The sequence below is a fragment of the Podarcis pityusensis genome, assembly GCF_964106645.2.
Source record: "Podarcis pityusensis genome assembly, chromosome: Z".
Classification (NCBI taxonomy): Eukaryota; Metazoa; Chordata; class Lepidosauria; order Squamata; family Lacertidae; genus Podarcis; species Podarcis pityusensis.
Genome location: NC_138044.1, coordinates 16,293,514 through 16,309,272, shown reverse-complemented (window position 1 = coordinate 16,309,272; position 15,759 = coordinate 16,293,514). Strand labels below are relative to the sequence as shown.

Sequence of the window (15,759 nt, the reverse complement as noted above, 5' to 3'; positions counted from 1 at the left end):
GGAGCCGATTACGGGCAGATTTCCGAGGAGACGTGGACTTACTTAAGCACAATCTATAGCGGAGGCCCCGAGATTGCCATCCGGCAGAATGTGGCCCAGGTGCAGGAGGTGGAGAACATGCACGGGGAGCAGAAGATTGAGGCTGAGACCCGGGCGGCCTGAGAGACAACGGACCACGTGGGGAAGGTACACTGGAGAGGCGCAGGGGCATCCAGAGCCCCTGAGGTTAGGCTCATGTGGATAGCTGCTTTACCTTCTGTCGCACCATTTCCCCATCTAGACCCATTACAGTCTACTCCAGGGATGGGGCAACTGTGCCCCCCCCATCTGTTGAACTACAACTCCCATCAGCCCCAGCTAGCATGCTCCAGTGGTCAATGGATGATGGGAGTTAAGAAGCTGCCTTTAGAATGTTTCTGAATCCTGAAGAGTTTATTTAAACAAACCCCTCTGTTCCAAAACCTTTCAACAGTTTTTTTTTTAAAACACAGCATAAAAAGCTGCCTTGTAGTGAGTCAGACCATTGTTCTATCTAGCTCCTTATCGTCTACACTGACTGGCAGGGACTCTCCAGGGGTTTCAGGCAGGATCTCTTTCCCAGCCGTATTTGGAGATACTGCTGCGGATTGAACCTGGGACCTTCTGCAAGCAAATCTGGTGCTCTGCCACTGAGCTGCACCCCCCCCCCCAAATAAAGATTCTAGTCCAATTGTTCAGCCAGCATGAAGTAATTAAGTGGGAAGATAGAAAGTTTCCTTTATATCGAGCCAGACCATTGGTCCATTTAGCTCAGTATGATCTACAGTGATGGGCAGCGGCTCTCGGGAATTTCAGGCAGGGAGTCTAGGAGAGATTTCCATGGAGAAGCTGGGAACTGAACCTCAGACCTGTATACAAAGCAGGTGCTCTATCATGGAGCCATTGTATTTCACCTAAAAATAAAAGAAAGACCCTAGTCCTCATGGTTCTGTATGGGTTGAACTGAATAAGAACTTAGGGAGATTACTTACAACATGTCAGACCATTGGTCCATCTAGCTCAGTACAGCCGACACTGACTGGCAGTGGGTCTCCAGGGTTTCAGGCAGGGGACATTCCTAGCTTTACTTGGAGATGCCATTGGGGAATGAAGCCAGGACCTTCGACACACAAAACGGATGCTGTACTGCTGAGCTACATTCCACGAGTCTTGTTGGGCTACCAAGTTCCCCATCCGTGATCCACTCTTCTGGCTCAAGGTGCTCAGCCCTGCTACCTAAGACCCTTTTGTTCACCTCAGGTACCAGGGATTGAACCTGGGACCGTGAGCATGCAAAGTGTGTTCACTACCATGGATCGATAGTCTCTATGCCCCCTCAACATACTGCTCATCAAGCCATCTTTGTACAACACTGCCTGACCATGCTTTTTTGCTTGCCTGCACAGAGGATAGAGAGAGGTGTGTGGGCATTTGTAGAAATTAGCCTACAGTTCAAAGGTAAAATTTGCACCCATTGCTCCACCCACTTTTAATAGAATCATAGAATTGTAGACTTGGAAAGTTCCCAAGGGTCATCTAGTTCAACCCCCAGCAATGCAGGAATCACAGCTGATGAATCCCAGACAGGTGGCCATCCAACCTGTTTAAAAACATCCAACAAAGGAAGAGGCTACCACCTTCCAAGATAGTCCATCCCAGCGTCGAACAACTCACCTTCAAAAAGTTCTTCCTAATGTTTTGCCTCACCCAAGTGGCTACCAGGAGGATGCCCAGAAGGAAACTTGGCCCCCAGGCTGAAAAAGGTTCCCCAGCTGTGTTCTAAAAAGAAGCACAGCTCTGATCTCTTTCCTGTGCTCTTGACAGGTTGGGCTGGCCCTGACTTCCCCTTGGGGAGTGGACATTCTTGGGAGTGAGTCCAAACACTCTGCATTTCTTTGTTTCCCTTTCTCTCATGTTATGGAACTGAAAAAGCATACAACGCAGCCCCCACCACCGTCACCTTGTCCTGTTCACAGTGAGTAACACGTGTAGGAAGCGATGTTAATTTTGTGGGGAAAATAGATATAGATCACCTGTGTGGAGTAATTAATAAAAGACTTGGCTGGGTCCCTAGATCCAAAGCACAGGACTTAACACACTTTAGCAAGAGAAACACCTCCCTGGGTTTAAAATCACAGAATCATGCAGCACAGTGAAGCAAGAGGGACATAAGTTTTTAGACCTTTTAAATATCCTGTTATAGCCATGTACAGCACTTCCCCTTCTCTACCCTTCTTGCAACGGACAGAAAACAGCATTACTAAGTTTAAATGCTTTACTTACAAAACACCAAAGGTTAGATTCATGTGTTATTCCATGCAGCAGCAAGAAGAACATAGGGTGTTTACAAAATACAGAAATAGCACACAGTCTGAGCTTGTAGCAAGCAAGCTCAGGCATGTCCTATTTCTGTTCATTCTCTTTCACCATGCAAACTCACAAAGGAAGAAACTTAACTTACTTCCAGGTGAGGGGTGTGACCTAGCTGAGTCTAGGAGCAAAGTAGTATGATAATAACCCCTTCATGCATTAACTAGCCCTATGTTTTTCTAGCTATATTTGACTGCAATTCCCCACAAATTTGATGCCTAGCCTAGCACCAATGAGACCTATCAGGTGTCCACTTGCAGCTTCACAGGCCAGAGAGTGCCCTGCAAGTCTTGCCTTGCTGAGAAAGAGGAAGACATCTTTGCCAGAGTTGCATTTGTCTGGTTTTTGCTTCCTTCCTTCCTAGTTCCTGACTGGATAGGTCTTCATTCTGCTTGGTGTGACCTCGGAGGAAGCTTGGAGAACTAGTTTTCCTTCTTTCTGCTGGCCTCCCCATTTGTCCTTTTCCCTTTGGCGATCCTTGTGGCCTTTCAACAGCCCTGACCTTTTAGCCCGCTCCTCGGGCACCAAGCATAGCCACACACCTCTTCTTGTTAATTTGCCTGCCTCCCTCCTCTTGGATTTCTACCATTTCAGTAGTTGATGTAGCAGTTCTGCTGGAGTCAGACACAGAAGATGTTTGTGGGGTGGATGACCTTTCAGAGTAATGTCAGTTGCTCATGTTCTCTCTCAGCCAGAGGCATTAGAGTGACAAAATTTCCCCCTACTATTGCACATAATTCCCCCCCCCCCCTTTCTGGTGTGTATTGGCGGCGGGGAGCTTTCAAACCACAAAGTGGATCCCATCATTGTGATTTATTTATTTATTTATTTGTTTGTAAAGATGCAAAACTCCACCTTCCGATTCAGGATGCCTGTCCCCCACCCCTTCCTTGAACACAATCCCATTCACATAAAGAACAAGTGCAGCTGATCAGCTTCTTCTCATCCCGTTGACTGTGGCCTCCCTGAAAATGGGTGTGTGGAAGGAAGGAATTTTGAGGAAATGGGTACCCATGAATTAGCCCCTGATGACCCCATACTAATCTTGTCGCACCCACACAACAGCACGACCCACTCCTGATTGCATGTGCAGCCAGGAACACTGGAAGCATCTTCCTAGGGAGGTGGGCAATACTTGATGTTTGTGTGCAGCTGCCTGTGAAACCAAGGAAGACGGATTGTCCCACCTGACCCGGCAGCCCCACCCTCCTCCTTTTTTGGCTGTGGGAGAACAGGGGTGTGTCTCTGTCTTTCTGAAATGCATCCTGCATCCAGACTGCTGGAGGACCAGCGGTTAGAACAGTTCTGATCTGTGGTGACAGATTGGACAGTTTCTGAGGGAAAACCATGTAGCCCAACAAGTCTGGCACACTTGTGAAGATAGAGCCCCCCCTCCCCAATTCCAGGAACCACTACTGCATTTTTCTGCTTAGCAGCTGACAAGAGATACCTTTTTGAGGGAGGTCCTGTCTCATGTTGCTTTGCACAGTCTCTGTTTCTGTCCAGCCACATGTACCCTCAACATAGTTTTGTGTTGGTAATTGGTCTAGTTCAGTCTCACCTCCCCACACCTCTTTGCCTCTCTGGCCACTCCCAGGCTTTAATGGGATTGCTCCAAACCAACCATTTTTTGTTTTGTTTATGGGAATGGATAAGAGCGGATAACGGAGGGAGAAGCATGAAGATCTCTTTAGTGAGATGTGGCCTTCTGGAAGCACGAAATCCTCTGCTGCAAACAGCAACCACTTCCGCCTCTTTTTAAAGAGAACTCTCTTGCAGAAGTTTCTCCATCTTTTTGTTGCTGCTTTCCCTGTTGACCTGGATCTGTAAATGCCTAAAAGAGCATCCTCCTAGGCACCCGAGGAGCGTGTGGGGAGATGACTTGCTGTGGGGGGTGTCATTTCTGCTCTTACCATGGAACGCCCTTTTCGAGGGCAGCCTCTGTTTGTGCTCTGTGGGTGGTGCCTTAAAAGAGACCGAGTACGTTATGGAGTGTCAAACTCTTGTGCTCAAATTCCTTCCTTTTGTGCTAAGACTGTTGAGCCAATAAAAAACGCTTGCATTCAGAAGCTGTGTAAATATTGCTTTGCTTGTCCATGTGTTTATTCTCCATCACAGTGCCCCCCCCCCCAAATGCTGAGGTTGGCCTCAGAAGGGACACTCTGGTTTTGCTTTATCCTCTGCCTGGAGAGGTGCTGAACATCAGGCTCTAATGGCCAAATGTACCCCGCCCCAAGGCCTTGCCACCTGGACTTTGGGACCCCCCCTCCCCAAGGCCAAACCCCCTCACCACCCTTTAAACAAACTTCTGCATCCTGCCTGATGGGACAAGCAAGCATTCACCTGGAAAGGGAGGGGAAAGAGTTTTAAGTGGGGGCCATCAGATACGTGGTTTCTGTTATCACCTCTATTCCCTTTCTCCCTTCGCTTTTAACTGCCTATGTCTGCATGCCCAGTTGGCATCATTTCCCGTCATGGAATTTTGCTGCAAGCTGTCAGTTGCAAACCTTACTAGCTTGGCTCCAGCTGAGTAGCCTGTTCTCAGTGGCCAACCAGATGCCCCAGTGAACCTACAAGCAGGACCCAGGCACAAGAGCCCTTTCCCCTCCTGAGGTTTCCAGCAACTGGCATTCAGAAGAATGGCTGCCTTTGATCAGGGAGGCAGAGCTGAGCCGCCATAGCTAGCCTTATCTCCTGCATGAAATGGGCCAGTCCTCTTTTAAATCCATCCAAAGTCAGTGGCCATCACTGTGTCTTGCGGGAAGTTCAGTTCAACTATAATGCAGTGTGAAGGTGTTATTTCCTTTTGTCTGGCTTTCACCTTCCAGGATTCAGAGTGTGCTGTATCACCATCCCCTTTGATGGCTGAGAAGACTTCCTCCTTCTGAGTTTGAAATGGGGGCTCAGTGCTTAACTAAAAGCTAGAGATAATCTCTTGATGGTGTTGCAGGACCAAGAGCCAAACATTGATGAAAGTGTTTTGTTTCCCCAAATCACAGTTAACAAGTCCTGTGTTTGCTCTCAAATGGAAGCACTTTATTTGATAGAATTCTTTCATCAAGAAACAAATGGGTCAAACACCAGAACCTTTTTGTTGTCGGTTTTTTTTTACACACTTTTGGGGGTTATGAGACAACACACACACATACATTAAGATGCTGTTGAAACCTACGCAAAATAATCCAGTGCCTAAAAACTCACACAGAAATCATTTCTTTTTTAATAATAAAAAAAGTGCTTGACATTATATGTTAAAATATAATTTGGCTTACTTTTTTAAAAAAATCTTTTTTTGACACTTCAAGCATGAGGGAGCAGGGAGCGATGGAGTCAATATGCAGCAGGAAACTTTGAAAAATATTCAGCATTAAAACACAACTTTTCAGTAAATATGTTTCTTTTCTCTTTGTATATTTACAGATGTTAAGGGAGAGTAAGAGAGAGATGGGAGCAGAGGGCGGAGAAGGCTGATTTGTTTTCTTAGAGGCAAGGATCATAACTTTCCCTCTTCAATAGGATCATGAGACGGTCACATGTTTTTGCAAACTAGATTAATCTGCTTCAGGTTAAATTTGGAGGCTCTGCCTCAGAGCTCTGTACGTGCTCCAGAGTGCCTTTTGAACTCCTTATGTGTGTGTGGAGCACCAATACACTCATTTCATCTTAGCAAAGTGTCTCAATCCTTTTCTGTGCAAAGCTGTTCTGGCTACTGAAGCCCATATTCTTTGGGGTTTCCAGGAGCCCAGGGCCATTCTGGATCTGGGAGACACCTAAGGCCTGAATGTCTCTGCACATTTTTATTTTGCTACATAAAAGAAAAAGTCACGAAGTGACCCACGTGGCAGCCTGCAGCATGGACCAGAAGTCTTGACATGGATGTACAGAAGACATAAGCACTTTTTGGAATGATTTTAAGAGCAGCCCCTTGCAAATACATCACCCCCCTGCCTTTGCAACTTGCTTTATGGATATGTTCTGAAATGAATCAAAGGGTGGATCAGTTGTCCCTTTGAGAGCTATCTAATTTTTTTAAGTTTTTTAAAATAAAGTGTCCCATCTACTTCTTTGTGTGCTGTGCTTCCATTTTTATCTCCAGATCACACACACACAATTTCTCTGGCAAGGTGTTGAGGCAGGAGATGTGGTAGTGATGCTACAGGTGCTAGCCAATAGGTGACCACCCCCTAGGTGATGTTCCCTTACTTTAAAATGGTTGGTGCTGTATCAAACCTCAAATTTCCCAGTTGGATGGGGGGGTGGGGTTGACACTTCATGGAACAGGGTCATAGTGTTTACAAACTAGTGCTGCTGTCTGAAAAATCTTAACCCACATGGGTGCTCTCTTGACTTCCAATTCTGTGCCTAGGCAGGAGAAAAGTGCCTCTGTTAAATTCTTTCCTGAAATGTCCACCTAGTAGAACAGAGAGAGGACCCTTTAGTCAAAGGTGGCTCGATGTTTTCTTTTTCTACCTGTTTGGTTCTTAAGAGTAGCAAAGATTTGCCAAGAAGCTGCCAACTTTGTAGAAACTCAAGGAAACCATATTTTCACAGCCTAGTTATAAAGGCAGAAATGATTCTCCCCCCAGCTTGTGATGTAGCCACATGGACACAGCAATCATTTGGGCATTGTTGGTACAGGGTGACAATAATATACTGTCCACCTAACATATATCTATCTATCTATATCTAATGTCTGTTTATTGAAAAGCAGACTTTCTCTTACATTAGTGGCACCATAAATTGGGAAGAAGATCCCTTCATCTTATTTACATGTTTGGACGATCAGGGATGTTACAGACTTTGCCAACAGAAATAGCTGTAGGTGCTGTAAGTTTCATATCCACTTTGTCTTCCTGCAGATCTCGGGAAGGAGGAGCATACAGGATTCTTTAGTTGTGATTCCTGCAGTGCAGGGAGTCGGACTAGATGACCCTTTGGGTGCCTTCCAACTCTACATTTTTTTAATTTCATGACTAAACAGCACAGCTTGGCTGCTTTTCAGGCTGCTGTCCTCTGGATAAATATATAATTGAAGCAGATGCTATGGCAGCTGAGATCTGTATTCTGCGTCCCTCCTGAACAGGAACGCTGGTGCTCAAGGACATTCCTCACCCAGAAATTCAGCCTAGTGAACAGGGTCCCCCCTTTTTTACTTGCTATGCTATGATGATGTTCAAATGGCCAGCTATGCACACGCACAGACCACAAATGCAACTTTCCAACACACCAGCCCTTCCACTGCCATGAAAAGAGTAGACAAGAGCTTTATCCCCTTCAGACTTGATTCATCCTTTCCGCTTGTGATCCAATGCTGGGTGAACGCATACAACAGTTTGCCAGGGGGTGGGGAACATTTGGCCCTTCGAATGTTGGCCTTCTCATTGTCCTTGCTCCTTGGCCATGCTGGGACTGGTGGGAGCTGGAGACCCAGGTCCTCTAGCCCTGCTCTTTCTTACATTGACTGGCAGTGGATCTCCAGGGTGTCAAAACGAAATCTTTCCCAGTCTTACCTGGAGACCCTGGGAATTGAGCTAGGACAATCCTGCATACAAAGCAGATGCCCTGCTACTGAGCCAAAGACCCTCCCCCATTTGGCAGGTGACCAGCTGTAATACAACCAACAATAGGTTGCTTTTGGAAATCAATCTGTCCCCTAATCTCAGTCTGAAACCTTCTCTTTGCACTACCTGGAACGGGCCACACTTGTTTGTCTCGAACTGCCTCTATCGATGAGCACACCGTGGAAGTTCCAGCACTGACGATCTTAACTGCAACGATCCATTCATATGTATGGCAGACACTCTGTAACAAGTGTGTGCACGTGGGTCTTTTAAATGAGAACTGGGCCAGGCTCTTTCAGTGTGATCTGTGATCCGTCACCCGCTGTCAAAATGCAGGTGTTTGGGAGACGAAGGCATGAGCTCAAAACCCAAAGTATTTTATCTTTCACGCAGCAAGAAAGCCACTTCCAGTCAGCCGCCCATGATGAAGGTGTGCTGTCCAGCGTGAACACAGATGAAACTACTGCTCAGTTAATCAACCTGGTCACATTGCCAAAAAGGGAATTGAAGACAGAACGCCTACATTGCCAAAGTGCTGGGCTATGACGTTCCAGTTCGGGTTGGGGTGGCAGGGAAGGATAAATCAAGAGTGCGATTTTGTTTCGACATGGTATGGGAATATAAGCAGAATAAAGGCAAGAGCAGGCAGAGACAGCATGCAGAAGGGAAGAAAGGAAGCTCTTGAGATGCTAAGGACCAAATAAATTAAGAACAGCAGCAGAGAGTTTAAATCTGGGCACCTTAAAAAAAGGCAGGCAGGTGCAGGCAAGGCAGCAGGGGGCGAGCATGCGGGCCCAGAGGCAGTGGAAACGGAGGTCTGCAGAAAACTGGCTGGAAGCGTGCAGGGGGTGGGCGTTGGTTTTGGGCGCACAGGTAGGCGGGCGTTTTGCAAAGGGGTGCATGGCGAGGTTTCCAGCGTCAGCTGAGCAAGAGCACACTCCGGCCCCTCCCAACAAGCACCTCTCAGGGCTCTCCAGTAAATCCTTGACAGTGGGCAAAACCACAATGTGGACAAAATTTAAACTTGGGATGAGAGGAAATGGCCTACTCACTGCAGATGCAGTTGAGGGTGGGGAATGTAGTCCCTAAGGGCAAAAACTAAGGAAAGAGGCTAGACCTCAGGAAGGCCTTCAGAACAAGGGCTGACTTCTCTTGAACTCTGTGAAGATGCTAGGAAGTGTTCAGTCTCTCCAACCCCCCCCCAAAAAAAGATATCTGAACAATTGGCACATACCAACTCAACCCATCTATTTCTTATTTGTTTCTTGGTGGGTGGTGGTTTCCCTTCACACATTACGTTCTTTCCTACACATATTTTCATGTATGCTTAATGAAACACAACGCCTGGACAGGACAAGTGAGCACAGCATAATGGGGAAAATAGTTGTCAGAACAATGCTGTGCTTGCTGCTGTGTGTCCTCAGTGCGCTGCAGTGTTAACATGCAGGATTTGGCACTTATTTGCAGCAGCCTGGAGTTGGTTGCAGGACCAGGGCCACAACCCTGGACATATCAACTAGAAGAAAAGCCCCATTAAACACAATGGGGCTTGCTTCCACATAAACAGCTACAGCAAGCATGGCTAGCTAGTGACCCATTGGATTTCCCTGGACTCCAACACCCACCATCCTTGGCTGGGGCTGATGGGAGTTGGAGTCCAACAGATATGTGGAGGACCACAGGTTCCTTGCTCCTGATCTAAGAACAGGCATCCTTCCCTCTCTCTTTCAACAGAGACACCCTTCCATATCCCACATGCACTAGGGAATTCTGCTGCTTAGATCAGGGATGGGGAGACATGTGACCTTCCAGATGCTGTCGGACTCCACCTCCCATCATTCCTATCGGCCACGGTGGCTGCAGGGACTGATGGGAGCTGGAGTCCAACCACAATGTATCAGAGTATGGGAAGGCACAAGTTCCCCCACCCTGTTCCCACATTGCCAATCTTAAGATTAGAGACAGAAGTGAGTGGCACTAAATATTATTTAAATAAGTTCTATTTTTTTAAAAATGAAAATACTATTATGTGGTATCTCTGCGGTCCTTTTCTCATAGGCACTTCGTAGACCTTCCAAACTTGCCCTAAGGAAGCACTTATTATTCCCATTCTGCACAAGGCAGGCTGAGTCAGAGAAGGCAGCTTAGCCTCAACGGCTGCCTCCTGAGTTCCTAGCTGAGGTCCGGTTATGAAGCAGTAATAGCATATGAAGCGCCTGCTGGGTCAGGCCCAAGGGGACCCCATCTAGTCCAGCATCCTGTTCTTACAGGGCCCACTAGGGCCATCTTGTTAGATCCTCCAGACTTAGGGTAAAGTCACGCTGAAATGAATAGATCCAAGTTAGCCACGCTCATTAATTTCAATGTGTCTACTCTGAGCAGAGCAGACATTGGATACAACCCATGTTACTGCTGGGTTTCAATTGAACTACTTCAGTGTTTAGGCCTGATTAAAATCAGCAATCTGCTTGCCAAGCTCCCTAACCAGAACTGAATGCAAGACTTTTAAACTGGTTTTGATTCACTATTTAGCGCTGATCACCGCTGTCTAGAGCAGGCATGCTGGGAATCTTTGGCCCTCCAGATGTTGCTGAAAGACGACTCAATGCCTATCAGGCCCCCAGCAAGCACTGTCAGTAGCTAGGGATGATGGGAATTGTAGTTCAACAAAATCCAAAGGTTTCCCCACACCTGGTTTAGAAGCCCTGTGCTTAAGTGGGTTTGCCTGTGTGTGGTTGCAAGGAAAGCAGAACCTCGGTGTTTTCTCAGCCTCGGTTTCTCATCTACAAAATGGGAACAAAGGCAGCTTGCCTTGCAAACCCCCTTTTAGAAACTATCAGCAACAGAGTCAGGATGAATGAGCAAAGATGGCACATAATGGCGGTCAGCTAGCCAAAGCAAATTGCTGTTGCCTCTACCAGAGGGCAACACGGACATGACGGAAGCTTTTTGGTTACGCCCTCCATTTAAATGAGACTCTGGTGGAACCTCCACATGGTGTAAGAGGAAGAGGAGGGATGGGTTAGTTTGATGCAGCAGGTGGCATGCTGGAGAGTTTTAGCAAGCAACTGTGTGATGATGTTGGGAGTCATGGAATGCACCCACTATTGGGGCAAGAGTTTTATTCCTCCCTCTGCAAATGATAGCTCCGTTTCAAGGGAGGGGAGCCTAACATGAGGGAGGGTTGTTGCTGTTGTTAAAAAAAAAAGGGAGGGGAACCCACAAAAAAACCCTGGTGCAAACAGGGTGCTTTAAAAAAAATCAGACCATTTGTTTCTCCTGTGCCCCTGCTCGCCCCGATGCTCTTGTTACCAGCAGCCAACACATTTAGGAATCTAAACAGAGAGAGAGAGAAAGAAAAGAGAGATTTCGTTAGATACACACAAGTTGGGAGAGGTTTGGGGGAAGGAGGTGTTCAAAAAGCAAAGACCCAGGGGCACTGTACCTTGAAGAGCTAAAGCAGAAATGGATTAAGAAAACAAAACAAATACATTATTATTATTATTATTATTATTGTCTCCCCAGGGATCCTTTTTAGGAAGATTCTCATGAAGGCACAGATGTGCAGTCCTAACTCAGTTGATTATTAACTGGGTTTTATTTGCTGATGACATACTCTTATTTATTACAGAACCTCATATTATTATTCCAACACTGATGCAAATGATAGATCAGTGGTGGGGTAGAATAAATGGACGGGCATAGTTGCAGGCAATGATCGTGCTATCATTTGTCCTAGGTCACATCTACTAGCAACATTTACAGCGCTCTTATACCACTTTAACAGCCATGGCTTTCCTCAAAGAATTCTGGGTGATTAAGAGTTGTAAGGAGACCCCTTACAGAGCTACAAGTCCCAGCACCCTTAGAAAACTACAATTCTCAGGTTTTCTTTGGAGCAAAGTCATGACTGTCCAAGTGATCTGAGTACTTTAAACGTGGTATGGATGTGACCTTAGATTCCTCTTGATTTGCTGATTCTGGCGCAATGCGTTACATCTACAGAGGAGCCAGCCTCTCTGTGGGCAATTCTAAAAAGCCCTCTTGCGCAATGAGTCAGATCATCGGTCCATCCAGTTCAGTGAAGTCCGAAATGCTAGCTAGCAGCAACTCTAGGGTTCCAGGCAGGGGACATTTGTGACAAGAATCAGACTCTTAAACATCAACAGATCATTTTCTGGATGTGAGAAATGAAGGACCCCCCCCCCCGAATAAAATGACTGTCTTAAAGCAAGCACTGAAAGGAAAATTATTCTGAATTCAAGAAGGTGGCATGCACAAATAACTGTTGTTTTTTTTTTAAAGCAAGCAATCTATGGTTTCTGCACCAGCAGCTAGAAGCAAATGGAGAACTCTTAAGGCAGATGAAAAGCGACTTTTAAACGGAAGCAACTGGCAACTGTCTATGAACAGCTTTATGGAGGAACAAGCAGTGATGTGATCTAGCGTCATGCCATGGTCTCCAGCAGCTATGGGCAAAGTAAACAAATTATTTCTGTGGCCAGATAATGTAAAGAAAATCTCACAAGTCTGAGAAAAAAACAAGGTTCTTTTTCTTTTATTGCTGGAAATGATAGCGAAATAATTAAGAGAAGGAACTCAATAGAATAATGATAATTATAATAAAAAAACAGTTCTAGATTTAACAAACCTCAGAAGGTGGACTTTCCTACAATGCTGATTCTGAAGCAGGAAGTATGGAAAAACACAGAAAAGAAGGAAAGAAACTTCAACATCATAAACAGGTTTTTTTATCTGTTTAAGTTACATCATATACACACTATGGCTCATCTACTTAATGGCCCTTGTTGCTTTTTACATAATTGCCATTGAGTTGCTCACAGGAACATCTAAAAAAATAATTTGGCAAACATGAAAATAATCACTTTAAAAAATCATCCTAGATTCGAAAGTGCATCGGCATCCTTTAAACAGTGGGAGAGTCTGACTTGTTGGGAAAATGCCTGCAAACTGTGATGGTTGTACTACAAGGTCTCTGGGCTTCTCCCTGGGAAGACTGATCTACATTCCAGGAGACCCAAAGTGGACGGAGTTTCCTTGAGAAAAAACTTGCCCCGGTCAGGATAATACCTTGGGCAAAGATGCATTTCCAAATCTGTGTCTGCCTTGCAACAATAATACTGTACAGCAGGTGAGTGAGTTTGCACAAGACATAATCTGCAAACAGACTGAGGGACTCTTCCCCTGGGATGAAAGCAAACCCCCCACCCTCGCCCTAAAATGTTGAAGATGAGGCAATGCAACACTCTTCTCCAGCCAATTCCACTTGCCTGCCTTATGGTGGGCTGGGGAAAAAGCCTCTTTGCAGTAGCTGGATCTCCTTTCCCCACTACCTGGCCATATAATGCTGCCCCACTGACAAGCAGATAGGACTCAGACGGATGTCCCCTCTTTAGGTCAGCAAGTGTAATACTTCATGGTTATTATGGCAAAAGGCCCAGGTGTCCATTTGGTGGTGGTGGGTGGGTTACAGTATGGCACAATGATGCTTGATGCACGAGCACCTCTCTGGAGTTGACACGTGTTAGCAGTGAGTCATGGAGCAGGGTGCCCTCCGTGGCAAAACCGGAGAACTTCCCCAGCCGGCTTGAGTGTCGGAGACAGCACTTCTGATCTCCATCAGACAAGGTTGCAAGCGTCCTCCAAAATAATACAAAAGGTCTGCTCCCCCCCACAAAAACCTGATCTTGCACTAAATTGCAAATACCCGTTTGTTTTCCATGTTTTGTTCTGTTTCCAGCTGGGAACAACAGAGGGTTTAAAACGCCTATGTGGGATACACAATGCCCTACCTGCTGGAAATCTCTCCTGCTGCTGACTATTTCCTCTGCAGTTTTAAGGGCTAGAAGCTAACGTCTGATTTCAAAACAGTGGAAGCTGAGGTGGCAGAGGAAGCTGTTGCCTGGTGCCCATTTCTGCAGGTGCACAGAGCCAAACTTACGGGGATTGGTGTGGGTTCAGGATCTTTGCCTTCAGGGACCTTCTTCCATTCGGTGAGTGTGTGTGAGGAACCCAATGACAGGTGGAACGCCACATGCCGTAGAAGATTCCTGGGGCACACATCCCTTTCACACAGAGCACCAGCAAGGCTTTCCAGGCCTTGCCATTCCCTCTACCGAAAAGACAGGTTGGCGTTCTCTTACAAGCTGCAAGGGAAGATCGCTCAGCGGTGTGAGCAAGCTTGTCTTCCTGGGAGGCAGGAAATAGTCTTACCATTTGGGAACTGCTGTAAAAGCTTCTGAGAAACCCCATGATTTTCCACAGCAACACAATAATAAAATAATAAAATAAAATAAAAACACACATCCGGGTCACCACGGTGTGCATTAAAGAAAGACACACATCTTTGTGTGTGTTGAACAATGAAAACGGCAACAACCCTACGTTCGGACTTAATATTCACAATGCTGCTGCCAGGGCAGATCATTTTTCCATATCTCTGAGCTAAGTGCTCTTGTGGTGGGGTGAAAAGCAGCTCCCAGAGAAAGAGCCAGCGAAGCTCACAATTTTTCCTACCTTTGCTAGTGGTGGAGAAGGGAAGGGGTCCAGCCCCTTGCCCCATCCCACCACCCCTCTGTCTAGCAGCAGCAATCTGCTTCTGCATTTCTCCTAAGACACCATTCCCTTGCTTTCAAATGCATCCCCCGCGGTCACGAGGGCTAGAAACTGTGTCTCAAAAAAAGGAAAAAGTGAGATCCTCAGATGCTGCACACGTGAATGGCAGGATTGCAAGGTGAACAGAAGATGTATGACCTTGAATCTAAGGCTTCTCCCCCCAAAGCAAAAAAAAATTAGAAAAGAAAAAGGCTTAATAGGCCACATTTTGCTAGCTTAGATGAAAGCCTACAAGTTGTATGTCAATTGTGTCCAAGACGATACTATGAAATCAACAAACAAATGTCACTTTCCTACTTGCAGAAGATATGAACGGAAATATTCATTAAGGCCGCAACCCTAATCATGCCTACTAGGGAGTAAGCCCCAATAAACAGACAATGATGCGTTCTCTCAAGTAGAAGTGCAAGTGACTGTCTGCTATAATTAGCCGTGCATTCTGTGCCTTGAGGGAGCGAAACTCTGAGCAATTTCAACTCTTGTGTCAGGAAAGGAAAGTTTTTTGGGGGGGGGGCATATCCCTCAATTATCACCCATACTTTTTTTCTCTCTCTCCCCCCTCTCTCCCTGTGACACCCTCTCATCTGACCAAGCTTTCATAGTTCTTGGAGAAGCCCAAGTCTGCTCCTTTCGGAATAGGGAGTAATGCACTTTCCTGGTGCAAAAAGGCTTTCGTCACAGCAGCGGAGGAAAAGCGCCCACGGCAGCCCCTGCAGAAGCAAAGAAAGCGACCCAGGCAGGCGAGCTAAATGTAAGTCATTGCACCTTTGGCATTCTTTTCCAAAAAGACTTCGACGTAGGAGGTTGGGACGTAACCTTCCTCGTCCTCATTCCTCCGGATCCGCGTCCAGCCATCGCCTTTGTCCTCCTCGATGACGAACAGCGTTTCTCCTTCAGAGACTGAGATCGTCCCTTCGTTCTGACCTGAGAGACAGGGGATAAAAAAAACAAAGCAAAACCCCTGACAGATTAGGACTAGTGTTTCCCGCGGATTTCTCTCTCTCTCTCTCTCTTTATCTTTTCTTTAAAACGATAAAAGCACCCACAACATTTATTTATTTATCTACCATCTATTTCAATTCTATCCCACCTTTCCTTCCAAGGAGCCCTCCTCATTTAATCCCCAAAACAGCCCTGTGAGGTGGGGCAGTGACTCACCCAAGGTCATCCAGCA

The 15,759-nt window shown here is 46.3% G+C and overlaps 2 protein-coding genes across 19 annotated transcripts in view; one reads left to right on the top strand and one right to left on the bottom strand.

The window, feature by feature from the left end:
• The window catches only part of USP20 (ubiquitin specific peptidase 20), a 38,034-nt gene extending 31,586 nt beyond the window's left edge, over nt 1–6,448 (top strand). For 3 of the 4 annotated variants that reach the window (XM_080989766.1, XM_080989765.1, XM_080989768.1), the window contains exon 24: nt 2–4,457. In XM_080989766.1, the coding sequence (XP_080845892.1) occupies nt 2–162 (161 nt within the window). In that variant the 3' untranslated portion in view covers nt 163–4,457. Of the gene's footprint in view, nt 1; nt 4,458–5,808 lie in introns of those variants that run through there. The other variant, XM_080989767.1, reaches the window with a different exon arrangement.
• The window catches only part of FNBP1 (formin binding protein 1), a 120,571-nt gene continuing 110,214 nt past the window's right edge, over nt 5,403–15,759 (bottom strand). For 12 of the 15 annotated variants that reach the window (XM_080989817.1, XM_080989815.1, XM_080989825.1 and 9 more), the window contains one exon: nt 12,755–15,509. In XM_080989817.1, coding sequence (XP_080845943.1) covers nt 15,331–15,509 — 179 coding nt within the window. In that variant the 3' untranslated portion in view covers nt 12,755–15,330. Of the gene's footprint in view, nt 11,285–12,600; nt 12,633–12,754; nt 15,510–15,759 lie in introns of those variants that run through there. The other 3 variants (XM_080989822.1, XR_013981399.1, XM_080989823.1) reach the window with 3 other exon arrangements.